This window comes from Odontesthes bonariensis, chromosome 23, assembly GCF_027942865.1.
Source record: "Odontesthes bonariensis isolate fOdoBon6 chromosome 23, fOdoBon6.hap1, whole genome shotgun sequence".
NCBI lineage: Eukaryota > Metazoa > Chordata > Actinopteri > Atheriniformes > Atherinopsidae > Odontesthes > Odontesthes bonariensis.
The window spans coordinates 29961251-29981001 of record NC_134528.1 but is presented as its reverse complement, the minus strand read 5'-3'; the positions used below and the strand labels follow the sequence as shown (position 1 = coordinate 29981001).

The 19751-nt window shown below is 41.7% G+C and overlaps 1 protein-coding gene across 8 annotated transcripts in view; it reads right to left on the bottom strand.

The window, feature by feature from the left end:
- Positions 1-19751, bottom strand: part of ryr2a (ryanodine receptor 2a (cardiac)) — a 287428-nt gene that overhangs the window by 101174 nt on the left and 166503 nt on the right. For all 8 annotated transcript variants that reach the window (XM_075456990.1, XM_075456994.1, XM_075456991.1 and 5 more), the window contains exons 46-55: positions 17646-17778; positions 7712-7815; positions 6768-6903; positions 6404-6590; positions 3689-3797; positions 3463-3583; positions 3062-3231; positions 907-1127; positions 646-736; positions 107-247 (exon numbers count right to left, since the gene is read on the bottom strand). In XM_075456990.1, coding sequence (XP_075313105.1) covers positions 107-247; positions 646-736; positions 907-1127; positions 3062-3231; positions 3463-3583; positions 3689-3797; positions 6404-6590; positions 6768-6903; positions 7712-7815; positions 17646-17778 — 1413 coding nt within the window. The remainder of the gene's footprint in view (positions 1-106; positions 248-645; positions 737-906; positions 1128-3061; positions 3232-3462; positions 3584-3688; positions 3798-6403; positions 6591-6767; positions 6904-7711; positions 7816-17645; positions 17779-19751) is intronic.

Genomic DNA, 19751 nt, shown 5'->3' with positions numbered 1-19751 from the left:
GCTAAACAACATAAAGCCACATGTCTCACACATCCTCTACAATTTCTTCCCTAATTTGGTTTATATTCATATAGTTGGCATATAACTGGAGGTCACCTAACCTCACCTTGCATGACAGCGCATCAAATACTCCCCAGAAGAGTTTCCTGGAGAGATGAAGCTCTTCTTCTGAAGCTGCTCCAAAACTACCCCAACCTCCAGCAAGGCAGTAATACTTCCAACAACGCTCGTAGTGATTGGTCAGCAGCTGAGACATGTGATAAACACAATCATCAGCATGCAGCCAGCTTTTACATCTTACACTAAAGCAACCACAATTTTTCAATTCATGATTAACATGTCCACCCATCTAACAAATCTAAAAGAAAAAAAGTTCAATTCAAGGCGACAGGATTGTTTGCGTTGTAGTGCAGAAGGTGACAAACTATAGGAAATGAACACAGTTCTCCTTATCTTATTCCCATCAAACATTAGGACTATTTCATGTTGAGGAAACAACAGAAAAGTAGAAAATGTGTACATTGTAGGTAATATTGTAAAACTATCAATTTTACTAAAGGTGAAAGGCACAGGTCCTATACGGTGGAAAACCTGGAAAACACTTAAGGATGGACAGAGCACAGACATAATGAATGTGTTTCTCACCTTCAGAGGCATTTTGGTATGTTCATTCAGCAGAGGTACATCAAACACCAACCTCCTGAGCAGGTGCTGCATCATTGAAGGCCTCAGCTTACTGCACATTATTAGGATGGCATAAACGACAAAGAATCGGTTTTCAACAACTAGCTCTATAAAAACATTCTGGATTAAATGATGAGTAGGTCTCCCATATGAGAAACGATAAACACTGTGGGAGTGTGACTGCTGTAATGCATTGTCTTAGCAGAAGAAATCTGATCTTACCCACAAACAGTGAGCAGACATTCCTCAATGGCATCCCTCTGAGCTTTGGTGAGGCAGCAGCCTTTGGACAAGCGGTAAACCGTATGAAGGAGGGAGTCGATTAATGAGGCAAACTGTTCGGTCCCCGCGAACAGAGGGGCACATTTAGTTAGGAGAGGCAACACTGCTGTACACAAGTACCTGTTGAGGGCAAGTGCCATGTCGGTGGCACTGAGAGCAACCTGAGATGAATACAGAAACAGGGAGAGGAATGATGGAGAAAATGTGTCATCTGTATTTTGCTGAAACAACAATAGGCTTTTTGTGTTCTCTTCCTTAAAAACATATTGCAATTCTCATGGCCCATCCAAAACTTTTAGGAATTTATCTATTCAAATGTTACTGCTTTAACCCTCCTGTTGTCTTGCGGGTCAAAAGTGAGCCACCACCATGTTTAGCTGTAGAAAAAACACCTTAAACTATCTTTTTCCAACTTGAAATTGTATGACTTTTCCTAAAGAGACTCCATCATTAGAAAAAGTCATACTTTATTTTTGTTTATGTTTCCATGTGGGCTGTACACCACTAGGGTACAAAGATTGTCTTATGGGTCATTTTTGACCCGTGAATTATAAAAACATTTAAACACCAGAAAAAAGTTCACTGTTTTTTTCCCTTTCAATATAATTAATTCAAAAGTAATTACTTCACATTTATATAACAGCAATAATAAACCTTTATTATGTAAAAGAAAACTGAGAAAACAAGAAAACTGTTGCACAATTTTTTTCAAGCTGTTATTTTAAGGTAGAAATGTTACATAGTATTGCTTTAAGTTGTTTTATTTTGGGGCTTTGGTAGGGCGGGTCATTTTTGACCTGTAGGACAAGGGGAGTAAACAGAATGTTAAGACCGCACAAAGGGTTAATAACCTATGATTAAACTGCATTCAACTAAATTGTAGCTCAATTTCAGGAAGCTGACTTCTACAGATTTGTTAGAACAGTGAGGGCTGAGCCCAACAATCCTCTTAAATTCTGTCCCTCTGTCAGCCACACCTGAGTTTTGTCAACAGCTGGGATTTCATTCAGAAAAAATAAAATAAACAAGTAACACTACAGTCTAATGTGACTTCAAAAGCTTAGCAGAGCTTTAGGGAGGCAGTTGATAATTAGACTGAAATGTATTGATCTATTATTTATATATGATCACTAATTAGAGGGTTCTTGAATGTTCGACCGCTTAATGCATCTCTAGTATGTTTTTTGTTGGGTGAGATATTGTAAAATTTCAGGGACAAGCCTTCAAAAGAAGCTCGACTTAAGAAGGAATAACTGATGTCGTGTAAAATATTGTTGTTATAAACAGATGCATTTAGAGCATTACTGCAACTATTAACAGAAATATACTTAGTATAAAATGTAAAAGCACTTTTTTCAGTGGGGCATCTGTTTTACATGAAGTGATAACAGCATACGTAGTCTTTCAAATTCTCAGGCTAAACAAATAGATGTAAAACATCCTTACAATTTGATACATTCATCCTAAACTTCTCACCAAATGCTCACCTCATAGTTAAATTTGAGCAGATAAACGGTGTATAAATTAAGATCAATATTATGTTTTGTAGACTTATTATAGAATTTTTTTTAAATCATGCATGTACAGAGTAAACCCCATAAGAGTCTAGGATTCATGATTGGGGAGTGTCGAATTAATTACAATCTCCTTAAACCTTTTTACCAACTTTTAAGGCAAAGCAATCAACCCAGATATCATTCTTAATAGTACATGCTGTTTGGTGACATATTGATCAAATTTATACAACTATACAGACTGAAAACAGCTGAATGGTTGTGCAGAGTCATGGAACTATAATGCCACTAGTAACAATAAATTGTGCAGTGAATGCAGTGGAGAAAAGTACCATATTTCTCTATAAAATATAGGGAAATGTTAGTGTATAGTTGCATAACACTGTAGATTAGTGTTATGGGTAGGGCAAATGCTTGGTTATTTCCAGCACTTCTACTGAGCCATGAGAATAATAACACTGACAGTAGATGTGGTCTGATCAGGTGACCTAAAACAGCATTGTGGGAGGATTTGTGCAATAAGTTTTTTGAGGAAGTGGAATGGAAGAAGAAGCAGAAGATGCACACAAGCACAGACTTACAGTGTCTAGGGAGGCAGCAGCTCTTAAATCTGGTAAGAATCCAACCTCAAGGAGGTGGAGGAGAAAATTCTGGTCTTCTATACCGTAGACACGATCCAGGAACAAGACCATGGCGGCTTTATGGTCTGGACAAAAACCTGCTGACATGTCTGGCTCCACAACTAACCCATCTGCCCATCCACGGGTACCCGAAAAGAACACACACATACAAAATCAAGTTTAATTGATTAAATGACAAAAGGCTGTCTTTCAATGACATATGGTTCATTCAGATATTTACTTGTATTCTTGTATTCTTGTTTTGTCAAATATACAAATATGGAAGTACTGGACGTGTATAAATAAATATAGACTAGTGCTGTATGCATGTCAGGTGGAGTTGGTGCAGAAGGTTTGCTCACCTTTAGTCAGGTTAGGCATGGAGAATGGAATGCTGATGACTCCCACCAGGTCTTCTATGGGAATAAGAGACCTCAAAATGGCTCTGATACGGATTGCTTCACCTTTACCAGCGTGGATCAGCTGATATCACACAGGTGAAAGGTCACAGTGAGAACACCATGTGTGTGAGTGAGTGCATATGTTGGTGTATGTGTGCAGAAATTCTGACATTCTGATGTCACTCACATGCATCTCTGGAGCACAGCGGCCAAGCAGATCAATGAGTGCAGAATAAAAGGTCATGACGGCATTTCCCATGTGGATGGTCTCATCTTCTTCCTCCAGCATGTCACTGCTACACACACACACACACACACACACACACACACACACACACACACAGATGAACTAAAAACAAAGGCTGTTGACCATGAGAAGTGTACCTTACACCAGGGGTTCCCAAACTTTTCCATGCCAAGGCCCCCCAAACAGTATTAGCTTCTGGCCGGGGACCCCCTTTGCAAACCACAGACAATGCTACAAAATATGTAAAGAAACATCAACTTTTAGAACATATTTTCTTTCTTTTATTCACAGACAGTAGCTCACTGTGTGAATGCAGCCTGACTAAATGCTCTTCTTTATGTCTGAAAAGGAGTCGACTGTTTTTTCGAACTCTGACGGATGTTTTTGTATCAAGTGACGCTGAAGTTTCGAAGGTTTTGAACCCTCATTTGAGAGGGTCTCCAGACAGAGGACGCATTTCGGGCAATTGTGGTCATTTTTCTGTATGGCTGTAAAGCCAAACTTAATGTATGCTGCATCATACTTTCTGATTTTAGTCGGCCAGTTCTTTCAGTCTCTTCCAAGTCAAAGATCTGTCCATTTTGGCTAAGCTACCTACACGCTAGCTTGAGGAGCAGAGCAGCTTCAGAACGGGCGCAAACCGCCAGGTCTACGATGTTTTGACTGGCAGCCAATCAGAAAGACAAGCATGGCAAATAACATTTCCATATAATAAATTATTATAAATTGTATTTTACAATACCGATTAAACAAATGTGACAATTTTTTATAATGTTTAAAAAAAATTTAATTCAAATTTTTTTTTTTTGCATTTTTTTCTTATCTTCACTCCAATTTTCTGAGGCCCCCCTAGTGCCCCCTGGCGGCCCCCCAGGGCCTTACACTGTGCCGTTTGAGTTTGGTGTGGATGGTGGAGCCTGTGGCACTTTTCAGAGTTCCGAAGCAACGCTTGATTTCAAGCAAGACTATTTGTAAAGATAGTGTGCCACAATGAGGGGTCAGATCAAATGATTTGTCAGATTATTATTTTTTTTTTCATTACCATATACCAACCATATACCAACTCCTGGGGAGTTATTACTCTAAATTTTCTAAATAATAGCATTATTGTTACACCCATAATTTGTCATTTAAATGCTTTTCAGTTTAACATTTACATTCTGTAATTTGGACAACCCACAAGTGTGTTTTCAGCATAACGCCAATGTTATAGTTTAACGTGTTCTTTTCAACAGGTGACCTTCAAAGCCAAAATCCGGGGGGGGGGGGTGTTTCTGCTAGCTATGACAGCTGTTGTAAAACTGAAGGAGGTCGCTTATCTGTTCTCGTCTGTGTTTCATAAAACTGTCTGTTTCATAAAAGTGTTTGGTTTTATATGGTGTTGTTTCAGTAAACTATTCCATAAAAGAAAAATACAATCGTATATGCCCACACTAGAATGGCATACTTATAACTTACAGCAGACAGACATCACTAGACAGTGCCAACACACAACATACTCTGGAATTCACGGGAATGTGCTAGAATTTACCAACAGAGCCACAACAATATTTCTCCAGTTTTGGCTTGTCTTCATTGGATCACTGTTAAATTCAGAAAAGGATTCAAAATTCTTCTCCTCACATATAAACCTCGAAATGACCAAGCTCCATTACATCTTAAAGATCTCAAAGTTTGATATTTTCAGAACAAAATTAGATGGAAAAGTAGAATGGGTGGCAGAGCCTTCAGTTATCAGGCCCCTCATGTGGAACCAGAAAAAAGACACCCTCTCAAGATAAGCCTTAAAACTTTCATTTTGGATAAAGCTTATAGTTGTGCAAATACAAGCCTAGACTATTGAAGAACCTCCCATGATATGCCTCTCCTCACAATACTCTCTTTAATCCCATGCACATATGTCAATATTTATGTCTCATTAACGTGTGTTTCTCTTTCTCAGCAGGTATCCCCGGCCTGGTGTTATGGTGCTTGACCAATCAAGGCAGATGACTGCCCTTCCTGGTTCTGCTGAAGGTTTCTTCCTGTTAAGGGGAGTTTTACTTGCCACTGTCGGCTCATACATACTCATGAAGGGGGATTGGACTGAAGAGATATCATGGTGAAGACGGCTTAATTAGTGGATCCCATTGCACTACTGAATTCTGTTTTACTTTTACACAAGTGGATGAAAGCAAGGGGAATTAATCCAGCACTACCAGTTGCTCAATGATTCTTTTCTTTATTTTTTCCTTCCTTATCTTCTTCTTCAGCTGGACCCTTGGTGTAAATTCCAAAACAGCACAATTACCAAAAATCACAGCGTCATTAACTTTCTGTGTACATTAGCGTGATCTATCATAGCAGCGTACTTTGAAGTCAAAATGCATGCCTATCATGCAAAAGGTATCGTGAAAAGTTGAATCGTGCCTTGAGATGTCAATGATGGTGATTTGTCGCAATACGTATAAAACTGAATTGAATTTAATTAAATCAAAGTTTGACATTTTTCTACCAGTAAAGAAAGAATGTTAATGGTCTTGTGACCAAGAGAAATAAAGAAATCCCATGGCACAACTTGTGCTGTAAACTGTGTATGAGCCTAAACAACTGATTTCTTTCATGAATATTAACACATGGATATGGGATATATGTTTAGGTTACCAGTTGTCTTACAATGTTTTGCTGCTCTCAGATGTTGGAGATGGACCATCTCTGGAAGCATCTTGAGAAATCTTTATGGCTTCCTCTATCGCTGCAAGCAACCCATCGCCCCCTTCACCTCGAAGGGCAGGGCCAAAACATTCAGGTCTGCGGATAAGAAGTCTCACCACAACATTGGCATTCTCTTCCACGCTTTCACCTGCCCATACAGAAGGGACAAAATTGCAAAAGCTTGCGATAGTAAAAACTATAGGTTTCCTGCTAACAGACATTTTCAGAAATATAATTTTTGAAATTACATCTTCAAATTAATTAGAATTTGAAACAAAGTTTGAGTAAGCCTGTTTTAGTTTTTTTAAACAGTTTCAGATTTTACCATTGCAGAAAACGGCAAAGCGTAAGAGGTCCAGATATCTCTCCCCCTCCACAGGGTTCCAGCCTATATCAGGGTAGCCTTTATGCACTAGCATCACACAGCTCTGAAGTCCACAGCCAGCAAGATACTGAACTACCTGGGGTGGGCAGGGTGGGGGTGGGTAGGCAGGCAGGCAGAGGCAGGGACAGGAAGGAAGGCAGACAGATGGATAGTTAGGTTTTTACAGAAATAGTGAATCATGGTGAAATCAGTCAGTCAAACCTTTCCATTCCTAAAACTTCCAAAAAAAACTTAAGCACTCTCCTGGAAATATTTCTTTATATGCCCTCAAAGGTGGAAATTTACCCACAATTATTTTTTACAAGTATGCGATTGTCAGTGAAACTTTAGTTTCCTCCCAAAGCATACTAATATGTAAAGTAAATCGCGGCGTAATGACACTCGCAAAGTGCCATTTAGCCATTTCTATTCTGGTGGGAATTTTTGAGCTGCTTGTTTATTTTTCCAACTTTCTAACTTGTTTTTCTGGACTTCAGTGTGTGCATGAAAAAATCATCTTCGAACTAGACAATGTTTGATCCAGTACCATCCATGTGTTTGCAAGGTTTTAATAATACACATTAGTTTATACATGGTTATAGAGACCCCCTTTCAAGACAAAACACAAACATTTATTTACTCATCAGGTATTGTGAGACTGTGTTTCAGAGGAATAGGTATCATTTTCATGTGACTTTTGATGAATCAATCAAGTAAACATGTTGTGATTTTGTACACGTGCAAATCTAATTTTGACCAACTCTGTGCAGAGTGTAAGCCCAACACACTCTGTAATCTTTGGAGTCCCCTTATGGGTGGAAGACCCCTTGTTGGGAATAACTGTTGTAAAGCATGTCAATAGTAGGTGCTCACAAATGAGGAGCACGTGTGTTCCTCAACCTCACCTTCTCAAGGTCTGGCTCTCTCAGAGCAAGGGCCAGCTCATTGTTATCCATGACTGATGCTGCAGCCACATCCAGAGGAGTGGATCCTCGCATCGATGGAGACGCTGAGGAGAGGAGGGGATATATGGAGAAAAAAAACATACAAGTAAATAAAAGAAAAGTCTTTGGGAGTTTGATGACAATAATGTGTATCTGTTCCTTGATACTAAAGTGTTGGCTTCAAAGCTATGCTCAGACAGTGAATGTTGTGTGTGAAAACGTGTGAAAAATTCTACTGAAACAAACAATCCTAAGTAAACAGAGGAGAACCTGCCAACTTCTCGCTTCTTAAAGATGTCTTGCCACTCATCCAAAAGATAGTTTTCACTGACTGGGGGAGAGTTTCTGCTCTATATGATGCTGGAGGGACATTCCCACTTTGAGAGTTGCAGAAGTTGCATCATGTGTCACTGACTACATGCCCTTCCTATGAAACATTTGGGTTGTTGTCACCTGAGATGTTTAATCTGGCCAACGGGTGAGATGTGTTGGTAACATGGTTCAAGGTGCGAGTGATGGTAAAACCTGCTGAGGAGTAGACTCAGGACTGCACTGTAAGTGTTTGACAGGTGATAAGGTTGTGCCAAAAAGAGGGATTGGTGGCTTAAAAGCTGGTCAAATTACAGACAAGGTAAATGTAAGAATTTGAGAAAGCATTTTAAATATTGTAGCGTGCTCTCAGGAAAGACAGAGAACGGAGATGTTTACATAAAGATCCAACCTTTCTTGACATCAAGAAACATCCCCTTTTTGTGACCCTTTCAACGGATTAGCCCAAAGGAGATAACGGAGCCAGATGTGAATCCAACCAAATGGGGTCCTTTGTTTGAGTCTTCGCTCCCCCAAACCAGCTACGAACAATAAATTATGCAGGACACCTCCTGATAAGGGAAGCAGATGTAAGCTCAACTCCTGCCTGGTACCAGCCAAGGAATGTTCAACTCTCTACTTTTTTTTAAGAATAAGAATCAACCATAATCCTCACTTTCCCGGAAATAAAACTGTGAAAATCGGAACTGCATAAATCTACAGATCATTTTGAAACATTCGCCATTCTTTTACATGAAGTATTTACCAAGTTAGGGAATACTGGATTTAATAGAATTTCTTCCGTGGAGCCACAGCGCCACCCAAAGGACACGGATGACGGACACTTTTCACTATGTCAGCCTAATGACCATGGACAATTTCAACTATGGATGTTTAATGTTCTCATTATGTGCAATGCATAACCCAATGGTGTTAATTCCACAGGTATTACTCAAAGAGCTGCAGATTATTCTAGTTAACAGTAACCAAAAGTTGTCATACCATTTTTATCGTGATAATATGAAGTATTGTATGCTGATAACTGTTCCATGCTCATATTTGTGTTTATGCCTGCTTTTATGCAACATTATTGTCTGTTAGGAACATTATATTGTATAAATCAGTGTAACGTAGGTAAACGCGTTTGAAAGAGAGAATTTTCCCTTTGTTCTGAGTTTTACAGTTCCACCCCCCTTTTTAGCTTTTTGGGTCAAAAAGCCAGCTGAACACTGATTGGACGAAAGCTGACATGTGGCCGCGAGTTTAAAACCAGAGGCGCGCCGGAGATTCGTGCTCTTACAATCTTAGCTCTTGATCTCTTACCTCTTACTCTCAAAATCCGCAACTCTGGGACCGGTTAGGGCTGGGCGATATGGACCAAAAGTCATATCTCGATATATTTAGGTTGAATATCGATATACGATATATATCCCGATATTTTTCCCGCAAAGTGAGAGCTGTGAAATGAAATGCTCAGTCAAAGTCAAAGCCAAATACGAGTAGTTTTATTGAAAACTCACTATAAAATATAAACACTGTATATTGCGGCGTATAAACTTAAAAACCAATACAAACGCCGCGGCCGGCTAAGACATGGGGTTTTACTACTGAAGACGCGTCACGCAGAACTATTGCACACGATGGTGTTATTTATTGCTCCATCTCACGAGCTTGTACATAAAAGACAGACACTTACTTCCTTTTGATGCATTTCACGAGCTGTGCAAGAATGCCTCTGACAGTGCAGTTAATATTATGCTTACGGTTACGGTTACGGTCAACAAAAAGTTTTTCCCCAAGCTCACCCAGCCGCCATGATCCAAGCTCATCCCATCACAGCTGAGCTCACCTGCTCATTTAAAGGAAAAACACACCCAAAGTGCCACCCACAGACACCGGCGACAGCCTCCTGCTGACGTCATGCATGTGCAAACAAAAAATAGAATACAAAATAAAACAACTCAAAATCAATGTATGGCTCCTACACTGTATAACAAAGCTCCGTAAGGTGCACATTTAAATAAAAAAAATATCTTAAATAAAATTAGCCTATAAAATAAAATAGGTAAATCTTTTTCTGAGGGCAGCATTTATATATAAAGAGATAACAAAATAAAGTGCTCAGTTTAAGAAAAACGTTTTTAAACATCAGCTTGAGATTACCTGTTTATTTTTGTTAATGTAATAGCTTATCTGAACAGTCTCAACCAGTTGCCAAGCTGTTTTCATCTCCCAGTCTTGCATGAAGTGAACTGTCACGCTCATATAAGGTTCGCACAGGTTCTGCTTGACCACATATCGCTGGTCAACGCAAAATGGGTGACGTTAGCGAGCCGGTCCGCAACGTTCTGCCTGACTTCACTATACATTTGCGGCAGTGCTTCTCGTGCAAAATAGTTCCGACTGGGAAGCTCGTATCTCGGGCCCAGCTTTTTAATTAGCTCTTTGAACCCGACCTGTTCCACTGTTGCAACAGGGACCATGTCTTTGGCAATGTGAAAGGACACTTGTCGCTTTTCTTCTCATAAGGCACACAGCGGGAAAATGAAGCTTGCAGTGAGCTTTGTTTTGGGGCTGGAGCTTTGTCAGTTTGGGGACGGCTTGTGCCTGTGGCTTCTGCAGCATGCAGTTTCACACACTCTTCATATTGCACTTTGTGCCACGTTTTTAAGTGATAAAAAAGATTCGTAGTGCTTCCACCACTGGCTGCAATGGGCTTATGGCACTCCCTACATATAGCTTGGTTTTGTTGCTCGTCTGACAATTTGTATCCGAACCATCTCCAAATGATTGAGCCACTGCTTTTTCTTTTACCAACCAAGGGGGTCTCCTCCGTATGCTCCGCAGGTGTTGTTTCCTTCTCCATGTTTGTTTAAGAGTGCCGGAGTGTTCCTCCCCCTCCCTCCTCTGTGCATGAAAGAGGAGGGGCGGAGCCGGAGCGCGGGAAGCAGTGCAGAGAGCTCTGATCAACAGCTTGCCTGAAGCAAGTATTGCAGCGCAAATTTGAACTATATCGATATATGCGATATGGTCTAATTCCATATCTTATTTAAAAATCTATCGATATATCTTAAATATCGATATATCGCCCAGCCCTAGGACCGGTCCTCCAAGCCTTGACCACTCCCTTTGTCCCCTCAGCTCACGCTTACCATTTTTGCTCTCTTGTCATCTTGTCTTCACCCCGCAACTCTTTTGTCCTCTCTCTGTTTACTCCGTAACTATTAATTCCCATTTTTTTAGACTTCCCTTTTTTTTATAAAAGTCTGGTCCGATACACGCGAGTGTTTGCTAACTCACGCAGCCCGGCCCAAGAAGAAGAACAGTCGACTCAACGTCACCCAGCCGGTCACCAAGGAAACGTGGTTTCCAACAACGACGCCCAGCCGCTGGTAACCAAGGAAACGTGGTCTCCAAGGACTGACGCTCACCTTGTAAAAGAACCACGCTACTCTACGACAAAGTAAAGCGCTGAATTCTGAGATCTTTGAAGCAGTGGAACTCTGCTGAACTCTGAATGCTGAATCCTTCCTCTGAAAGTGATGGTTGTGCAGAGATCCGTAGGAAATAACCGGCCGAAGTGATTAGCCATAGCAGCTCCGTGTGAAGGCCCAGACTTAGTATTAACGTTTTAACCCCAGGTCACTAGTCCTCCCCTTAGTTAAGTTATCTCTCCCTTTCAACCGTGTTTCCTTATAACTATTGCAAAATACCCATATTCTGTCTCTTGTCAATTGTTTATACACCTATATACCTGTGGAATGTTGAATAAATGTTTGTAGTAATCCATTTAAGCGCGTCACGGACAGTTTATTAAGTCGGTTGTCACTTCAAATAGAATTCACATCAGAATGAGACTACCCATCTTATGATTTTAACAGTCGTCCTCCCGGACTGTAACTTAAAGCAAGTTAAAATATCAGCGAGGTGGTGCCCTAAATTCGAGGTTTAAGGTTTATTTGAGACAGTGAGAACGTCTTATAAATCCTTATATTTGATGCATATATAAATGCCTAATAACGCTACAATATGTACAATATGTGACAGCTTTGATGTGGCTGCTGAAAGTCAACCCGAGTCTCAAGATATTTACCAACGCTGACCCTCTTCTCTTTGCTCCCAAACAGAATGATCTCAGTTTTGTCTTCATTTAAATGTAGAAAATTCTCTCTCATCCAGGTGTTTACTTCCTCCAGACACTGACACAGTACGTCTGCTGGGCTGCAGTCGTCCGGTGACAGAGACACATAAAGTTGTGTATCGTCTGCATAACTGTGATAATTGATGTTAAAGTTCTGCAATATCTGACCCAAAGGGAGCATATACAAGTTAAACAGAAGAGGTCCAAGAATTGACCCCTGAGGGACTCCACAGTCATGGCCACTCGCTCAGATTCATAGCTGCCAATTGTAACAAAATAACTCCGTCCTTCTAAGTAGGACCTGAACCAGTTAAGGACCGCTCCAGAAAGTCCAACCCAGTTTTCCAGCCTGTGCAACAGGATTCTGTGATCTACAGTATCAAACGCAGCGCTGAGGTCCAACAGAACCAGGACTGAAACATTACCAGAATCAGTACTCAACCTGATGTCGTTTAACACTTTGACCAGAGCTGTTTCAGTGCTGTGATGACGTCCGAAGTCGGATTGAAAGTTATCAAGACTTCCACTTTCTTTCAGAAAGTCGTTGAGCTGGTTAAATACAACTTTCTCAATAATCTTAGATATAAAAGAGATATTAGAGACAGGTCTGTAGCTGTTCACCAGTGAGCTGTTAACTATTTGTAGGAGATCACTTTCTACTGAGGTAAAAACAGTTTTTAAAAAGTCAGATGGTATTATGTCCAGAGTGCAAGTTGTTGATTTCAGATGCCGAACTGTTTCCTCTAGGATTTTTAAATCAACAATATTAAATTGTGACATAACGTCAGAGTTATTTCTAGGTTTTAGACACAGATTAGTAAATGAGAGGTGGCTCAAGACTTTTGCACAGTAATGTTGGTCGAACTGAATCTTGATGTGAGGAGTTGGCTTACTTACACTATACTACACATTTGTGAAGTGGCTGTTTATCTTCCTGTACGTAAAAGTATCCTTACTCCTCACTGCACTGTACTGTACTGTATTTACATGTTCGTGTGTTCCATCCCTGATGTAAACCAGTTTTCTGTTTTAGGTTTATCATACACATATGCCACATATGGAAGGCAGATGGTTTGGGACAAAATGAAGAAGCAATTTATGTAAATCTCAGTTCTAGAATGCGCTGCTGAGGGTGGCAGCACGTTGGAGTAGCTCTGTACCTCACATTGAGATTTTTCTTTTTTCTAAATTTCATTCCTGTTATTTCTTGGAAGAAATTGCATTTTTTGGACAACTGTTCCTTCCTGCCTTGGATGCTGTGCAGCTGGATTAATTTTTCCCAATACTTTTGTATATTTTACTCTTTTGTTATGATGCATAACCATAGCAACAAGGTGGTTTACAACAGGGAGCAGCTGATTAACATTGGAAAAGCAGAAATAATTCGACAACTGAAGCCAGAAATCCCACTGGAATTGAAAAGGAGGCGTCGTGGATGCAGAGCAGGAGCAAAGAGGAGAGAAAGAAAGAAGAAGTTCAAACCATCTCTGCCATCCGTCATCATGGGCAATGTAAGATCATTAGCTAACAAGTTGGATGAACTTCTAGCCTTGACAAGGACTCAGCAAGAATATCGGGAATGTAGCATTATATGTTTTACTGAGACATGGCTACAGGATCATATCCCCGACTCCAGCGTCTCTCTGCCGGGCTTCCTGACTGTACGAGCAGATCGAGATTTAAAGAGTAGCAGGAAAAGGAAAGGGGGTGGATTGGCAGTGCTTGTCAACAACAGATGGTGTCACCCAGGACATGTTACTGTGAAGAGTCGTCTCTGCAGTCCTGACATTGAACTATTGGTAGTAAGTTTTCGTCCATATTATTTGCCAAGAGAGTTCACCAGTGTTGTTTTGGTGGCTGTTTACATTCCACCCTCAGCTGTTGCCGACACTACATGTGATGTCATCAGTTCCGTTGTTGCTAAGATACAGACACAACACCCCAATTCTTTTGTGGCAATATCTGGTGATTTTAATCATGCCTCACTCTCTGCTACACTGCCAACTTTTCAACAGTTTGTCAGCTGCTCTACCAGAGAAAACAAGACATTGGATTTGTTTTACACAAATGTCAAGGATTCATACATTTCGAAATCAAGACCTCCCCTGGGTAAATCAGATCACAACCTTGTTTTTCTCTGTTCAGCATATAAACCCCTTGTCCAGAGACTACCTGTCACAAAAAAGACTGTTAGAAAGTGGTCACATGAAGCTGAAGAAGCCTTACAGGGTTGTTTTGATGCAACCGATTGGATTTCTCTTTGTAAGCCACGTGGAGAGGACATTAATGCCATGACTGAGTGTGTGACTGACTATATAAACTTCTGTGTGGACAACACCATCCCCACCAGAACAGTGAGATGCTTCCCTAATAACAAACCCTGGATCACCAGTGAGCTAAAGGAACTATTGAACAAGAAAAAAAGAGCCTTTAGGGAGCGAGGCAGGGAGTTACTGAGGAGTATACAGAAGCAGCTCAAAGTCAAGATCAGAGAGAGCAAGGAGGTGTATAGAAAGAAGCTTGAGAGTAAACTGCAGAGGAACAATATCAGAGATGTGTGGTCAGGAATGAAGAAGATCACAGGCCTCAAGCAGAGGGAGGATCGGATGGATGGAAGTCTGGACAGAGCAAATGAGCTGAACACATTCTTCAACAGGTTCAGTTCAGGAACAAGCTCACCATCCTCCCCTCCTGTTCCCAGCCAAAGAGATATCCCACCCTCCTCTGACCCACAGCTTTCCTGTAACATCTCCACCTCCACCTCAGTCATGGATTCTTCTGCTTCCACTAGTTTGTCTTCAACCCAATCAGGAGATGCTGCTGTCCCCTTTGCCTCCCCCTCCCACTTTTCTGTTTCTAGAAGTCAGGTGAAGAGGCAGTTGGAAAGACTGAACCGGAACAAGGCTGCAGGTCCAGATGGTGTCAGCCCCCGAGTCCTGAAGGCCTGTGCAGAGCAGCTCTGTGGGATTCTGCAACACCTTTTCAACCTTAGCTTGACCCAAGAGAAGGTACCACTGTTGTGGGAGACATCCTGTCTGGTTCCGGTACCAAAGAAAACTCACCCTTCAGACATCAATGACTACAGACCTGTTTCCCTGACATCCCACATCATGAAGGTCCTGGAGAGACTCCTGTTGACCCACCTGTGTAAGCAAACCAGCACATATCGGGACCCCCTGCAGTTTGCTTATCGCCATGGAGTTGGAGTTGAAGACCCTATCATACACCTGCTTCAACAAACCCACTGTCATCTGGACAAAGCAGGCAGCACTGTGAGGATCATGTTCTTTGATTTCTCCAGTGCATTTAACACAATTCAGCCTGATCTGCTTCGTCTGAAACTCCAGGAGACTCAGGTGGAGGCCTCAACAATCACCTGGATTAATGACTACCTGACAAACAAACCACAGTTTGTCAGACTGAAGAATTTTGAGTCTAACCAGGTGATCAGCAGCACAGGAGCACCACAGGGGACTGTACTCTCACCATTCCTTTTCACTCTGTACACTTCAGACTTCCAGTACAAGTCAGACTCCTGTCATCTACAGAAATATTCAGATGACTCTGCAGTTGTCGGGTGTATCAGAGATGGACAAGAAGCTGAGTATAGAGAGCTGGTGGACCGCTTTGTGGCATGGTGTGGGAACAATCATCTCATCTTGAATGTTAACAAAACAAAGGAGATGATTGTAGATTTCAGGAGAAACAGGGTCAGATCAAACCCTGTTTCCATCATGGGAGAAGAAGTGGAGGTGGTTGAGGAATATAAATACCTTGGTGTTCATGTGGACAACAGACTGGACTGGAGACACAACAGTGAAGCAATCTACAAGAAAGGACAGAGCAGACTGTACTTCTTGAGGAAGCTAAGGTCCTTCAAGGTTTGCAACAAGATGTTGCAGATCTTCTACAAGTCTGTTGTTGAGAGCGTCATTTCCTCTTGCGTCATCTGTTGGGGCAGCAGCATCAGAACCAGGGACCTAAAAAGACTCAACAACCTGATAAAGAAGGCTGGTTCTGTTCTGGGGACGACTGTGGAACCTCTGGAGACAATAATGCAAAGAAGGATTTTGCATAAAATCAAGAGAATTATGGACAACCCTGAACATCCTCTCCATGAGACTGTTATCGGAAAACAGAGTCTCTTCAGTCAAAGGCTTCTTCAGTTTGGATGCAAAACGGACCGCTACAGGAAATCTTTCCTGCCCACAGCCATCAGCATCTATAATAACACCTTGATTTAATTGAGCTACATCAACATTTAATTTCCCTCTGGGATAAATAAAGTATTTTTGAATTTGAATTTGAATTGAATTTGAATTGACAAACTTCCACCATCGTCAAGGACAAATGCCTGATACAGTTTGTACAGACTTATTGCACACACCCACATGCACACACACACATGCTCATTGATAACACACGCAATTCCTACACCTCCTCACCCGTCCCAATGCTTGATGTTGTGTGTGTATGTTTTGCTTTTCTTTTTGTGCTGCGGTTTTTTTGCAATCTCAAACTGTATCCTGATAAAGGGTAAAGTGTGAAATATGATTTTTTTCTCCTCCTCTCACCTAATGTGGTTCCTTTCTTCTTATCTGGCGGCGCTCATTACTGGGCTGCGTTGCCTTGGTCACTCATCTCCCTTGTTGTGTTTTTTGTTTTTGTGTTGTCTGTCCAGATGGGTTGTACTGAAACTTGTAATTTCCCCCTGGGGATTAATAAAGTATTTTGATTGATTGATTGATACACTTTCAGCTCACTCTGTATAGCTATATGCAGTATTCATATCAACACCAGGAGCATCGTCTACTGTTCTCAGTGAATAGCAAAGAAAATACAGCAGTTTCCACAGCTTCATTTCTGCATCACATAATGCCTCCCGTAAACTCTGGAGAGCTGCGCCCCCCCCCCCCCCCCCCCCCCCCCCCCCCCACACACACACACACACCACACACGCCTCCTCCCTCACATATCCAGTCAGGCGGAAACATCTTTCACTGTGTTTGTGTGAACAGCAACGCTGGAAAGAGTTCAGGCCAAAGTGTTGCTTTTTGCTGAAAATCTCTAGTGTTCATGTGTGAAAATGATATCACAGAAGAGAAAACATTTAGCCTGACTTCCCCCAGGCAGTGTCCTGACCGCTCACACCTTGAATATCAAAACCATCCCACAAAGGGAAGTTTTCTTGTATGGATTTTCATTTGTTGTCATCTTTTGTATTTTGTATACCGCTTGCATTTTTAAGGTTAATTGAAGTCCACTTTTTTTATCTGCCCGTTTCTCCGCGTGTTTATTTTGAGTTACACATCACAGCACAGACATTGGATCCAGTAAACTCAGACAGTTTTGAGCACTCGCCGGTAAGTTTGTGGGTTTCAAAGCAAAGCTGCCGGGGTCAACAGAAGAGAGGCTGCAGATACAGTGTGAACTCCATACACTCACCAAGGCCAACACTGCTGTTCTCTAACAGGTAGCTCAGATGGTCAAACATGGCTTTCTGGTTCTGCCGGCTGATTCGACAGAAGTAGCACAGAAAACGACAACAGTTGGCTACCATTTTAGGAAAGGTGATTTCCTGCAAACAAACAGAAATAAGACATCACAGAAATGTTAAGACAAAAATCTAAATCCCCATATCAGTAAATGTATATATTTCTCCCAAATTATAGTTTCCTTAATGTATAAAATAAGAGTGAAAAATGCAAAGTCTTTTTTGTTTTAATGAATGATATTCGGCATGACAACCCTCAACTACTTTACTTTTGTCCCTTGTAACTACAGGGCCATCGACTCTCTAGTCAGCTTTATTAGTACAGGCTTGATTACTAGCTCAGCAGGCTAATCACACTTCCTCAACTCAACTCAACTCAACTTTATTTGTAAAGACCTTTAAAAACAGCCGTGGCTGAAACAAAGTCCTGTACATGAATAACATAAGAACAATGTAAAAAGAATAATAAACAATAACAATATTAAAACAATAAAAACAATAAACAATAACAGAAACAGAAGCCCCTTTCACACTGAGGAGGAACCCACATTTAATTTGCGAATTTAGTGTGTCCGCTGTTCCTTTCACACTGACGATCCGGGCTGGGGTGTCAACTCGATTCGCCATTCGACCCGCGTCGGACCCTAGTCTTTTTGGCGAGCCGAATTTGATGTGAAAGCAATTGACGCGGGTCGGACGTGGGCGTGACGTGACGTGAGGAGTTTAAAAGACAGAATGGACAGCTGATCAGAACAACAGCCACAGGTGAGGACAAGTTTCACTTCAAGGTCTACTCTGCAAGTTCGAGACATTTTGCAAGATGTGCCAACTGGGGAGACAAGGAGGTCCGCGAGCTCCTCCGCCTCCGAGCAGAGGACGTTATTTACCACCACATGTCGGGGACTATAGTGCTCTTGTATTCTCCGCATATGTTCTTCAGCGGCATCCCACGTTGTAACCATCCACACCCCGTAAAATAACATCTCCATGAACTGCATATACACTTGCGTGACCGAAAAAACAGCCAGCAACAAAAACAAGTCCTCAAGGTGTCCCGCCATCGTTGGTTTGAAAAATTTGATGCAAACAGGTGTATTCATGCCTACCTCCGACGCATGGGTTGTGCCTACGTCATTGTACACGCCCAGCATTTTATGCGTTTCGTGTGAAGCCTGGTTTATAGTCGGTAACGCAAGACGCAACGCAAGACGCAACGCAAGCCCTTGCGCGGTTGCAAGCCCCCCCTTGCGTGCTTGCGTGTGTCACCTCAATTTTTTAAACTTCACGCAAGAAGCAAGCGCAAACCACTGGCTGTGTTTGAAACTGCCTACTACTTGCAAACGGCATACTCATCGATCTGACAGTATGCAGAGCGTTTACACACAGTGCACTTCGCTCCTGCCCAAGCCGAAATCAGCCGGCCTGAAAAGCTGATTTCCCTTAAGCTATAAACTCTATAAACTATAAACTATAAACTATTTAAGCTATAAATATATACCTTTAGCAACATTTGAAACATTTTCAGTCGAGAAAGTAGTCGTTTAGACCCCCAAGGTGTTGAAAATCTGACAAAATACCGGCTATTTACAAGAAGAAGAAGAAGACGCATGAATCCAGTCGAAGAGAGACTTGCCGAAGAGGTCCTGGCGGTGAATTTCCTTTCATCGTAGTAGGCTTGTCATTGAAAAAAAACGCTACTCCACCTACTGTCCTGGCGGTGAATCGCCACGCAGCACACGCAACCGCCGACAAAGCAAAATGAAGCATAAACGTCTCGAGCCATTAACACAAGCGCAAGATGCAAGCGCAAGGGCAGTTAAAAGAAGTATAACTCAGCCTTGACGCTCTGCCACTAGGCAACGCCCCCTGAACTCGGCTTCAGGCGGCACGGATCACCTAATACACCAAGCGTTCACATTGCTCGACGCAGGATGAAGTGGCAATTTGGACCAGCAATGGTAGCGGATCTCAGTGTGAAAACAGCTACTGTCTCATGCTGGGTTAAAAGCCAGGGAATAAAAATGGGTTTTAAAAATGGACAGAGAAGGGGCTCGTCT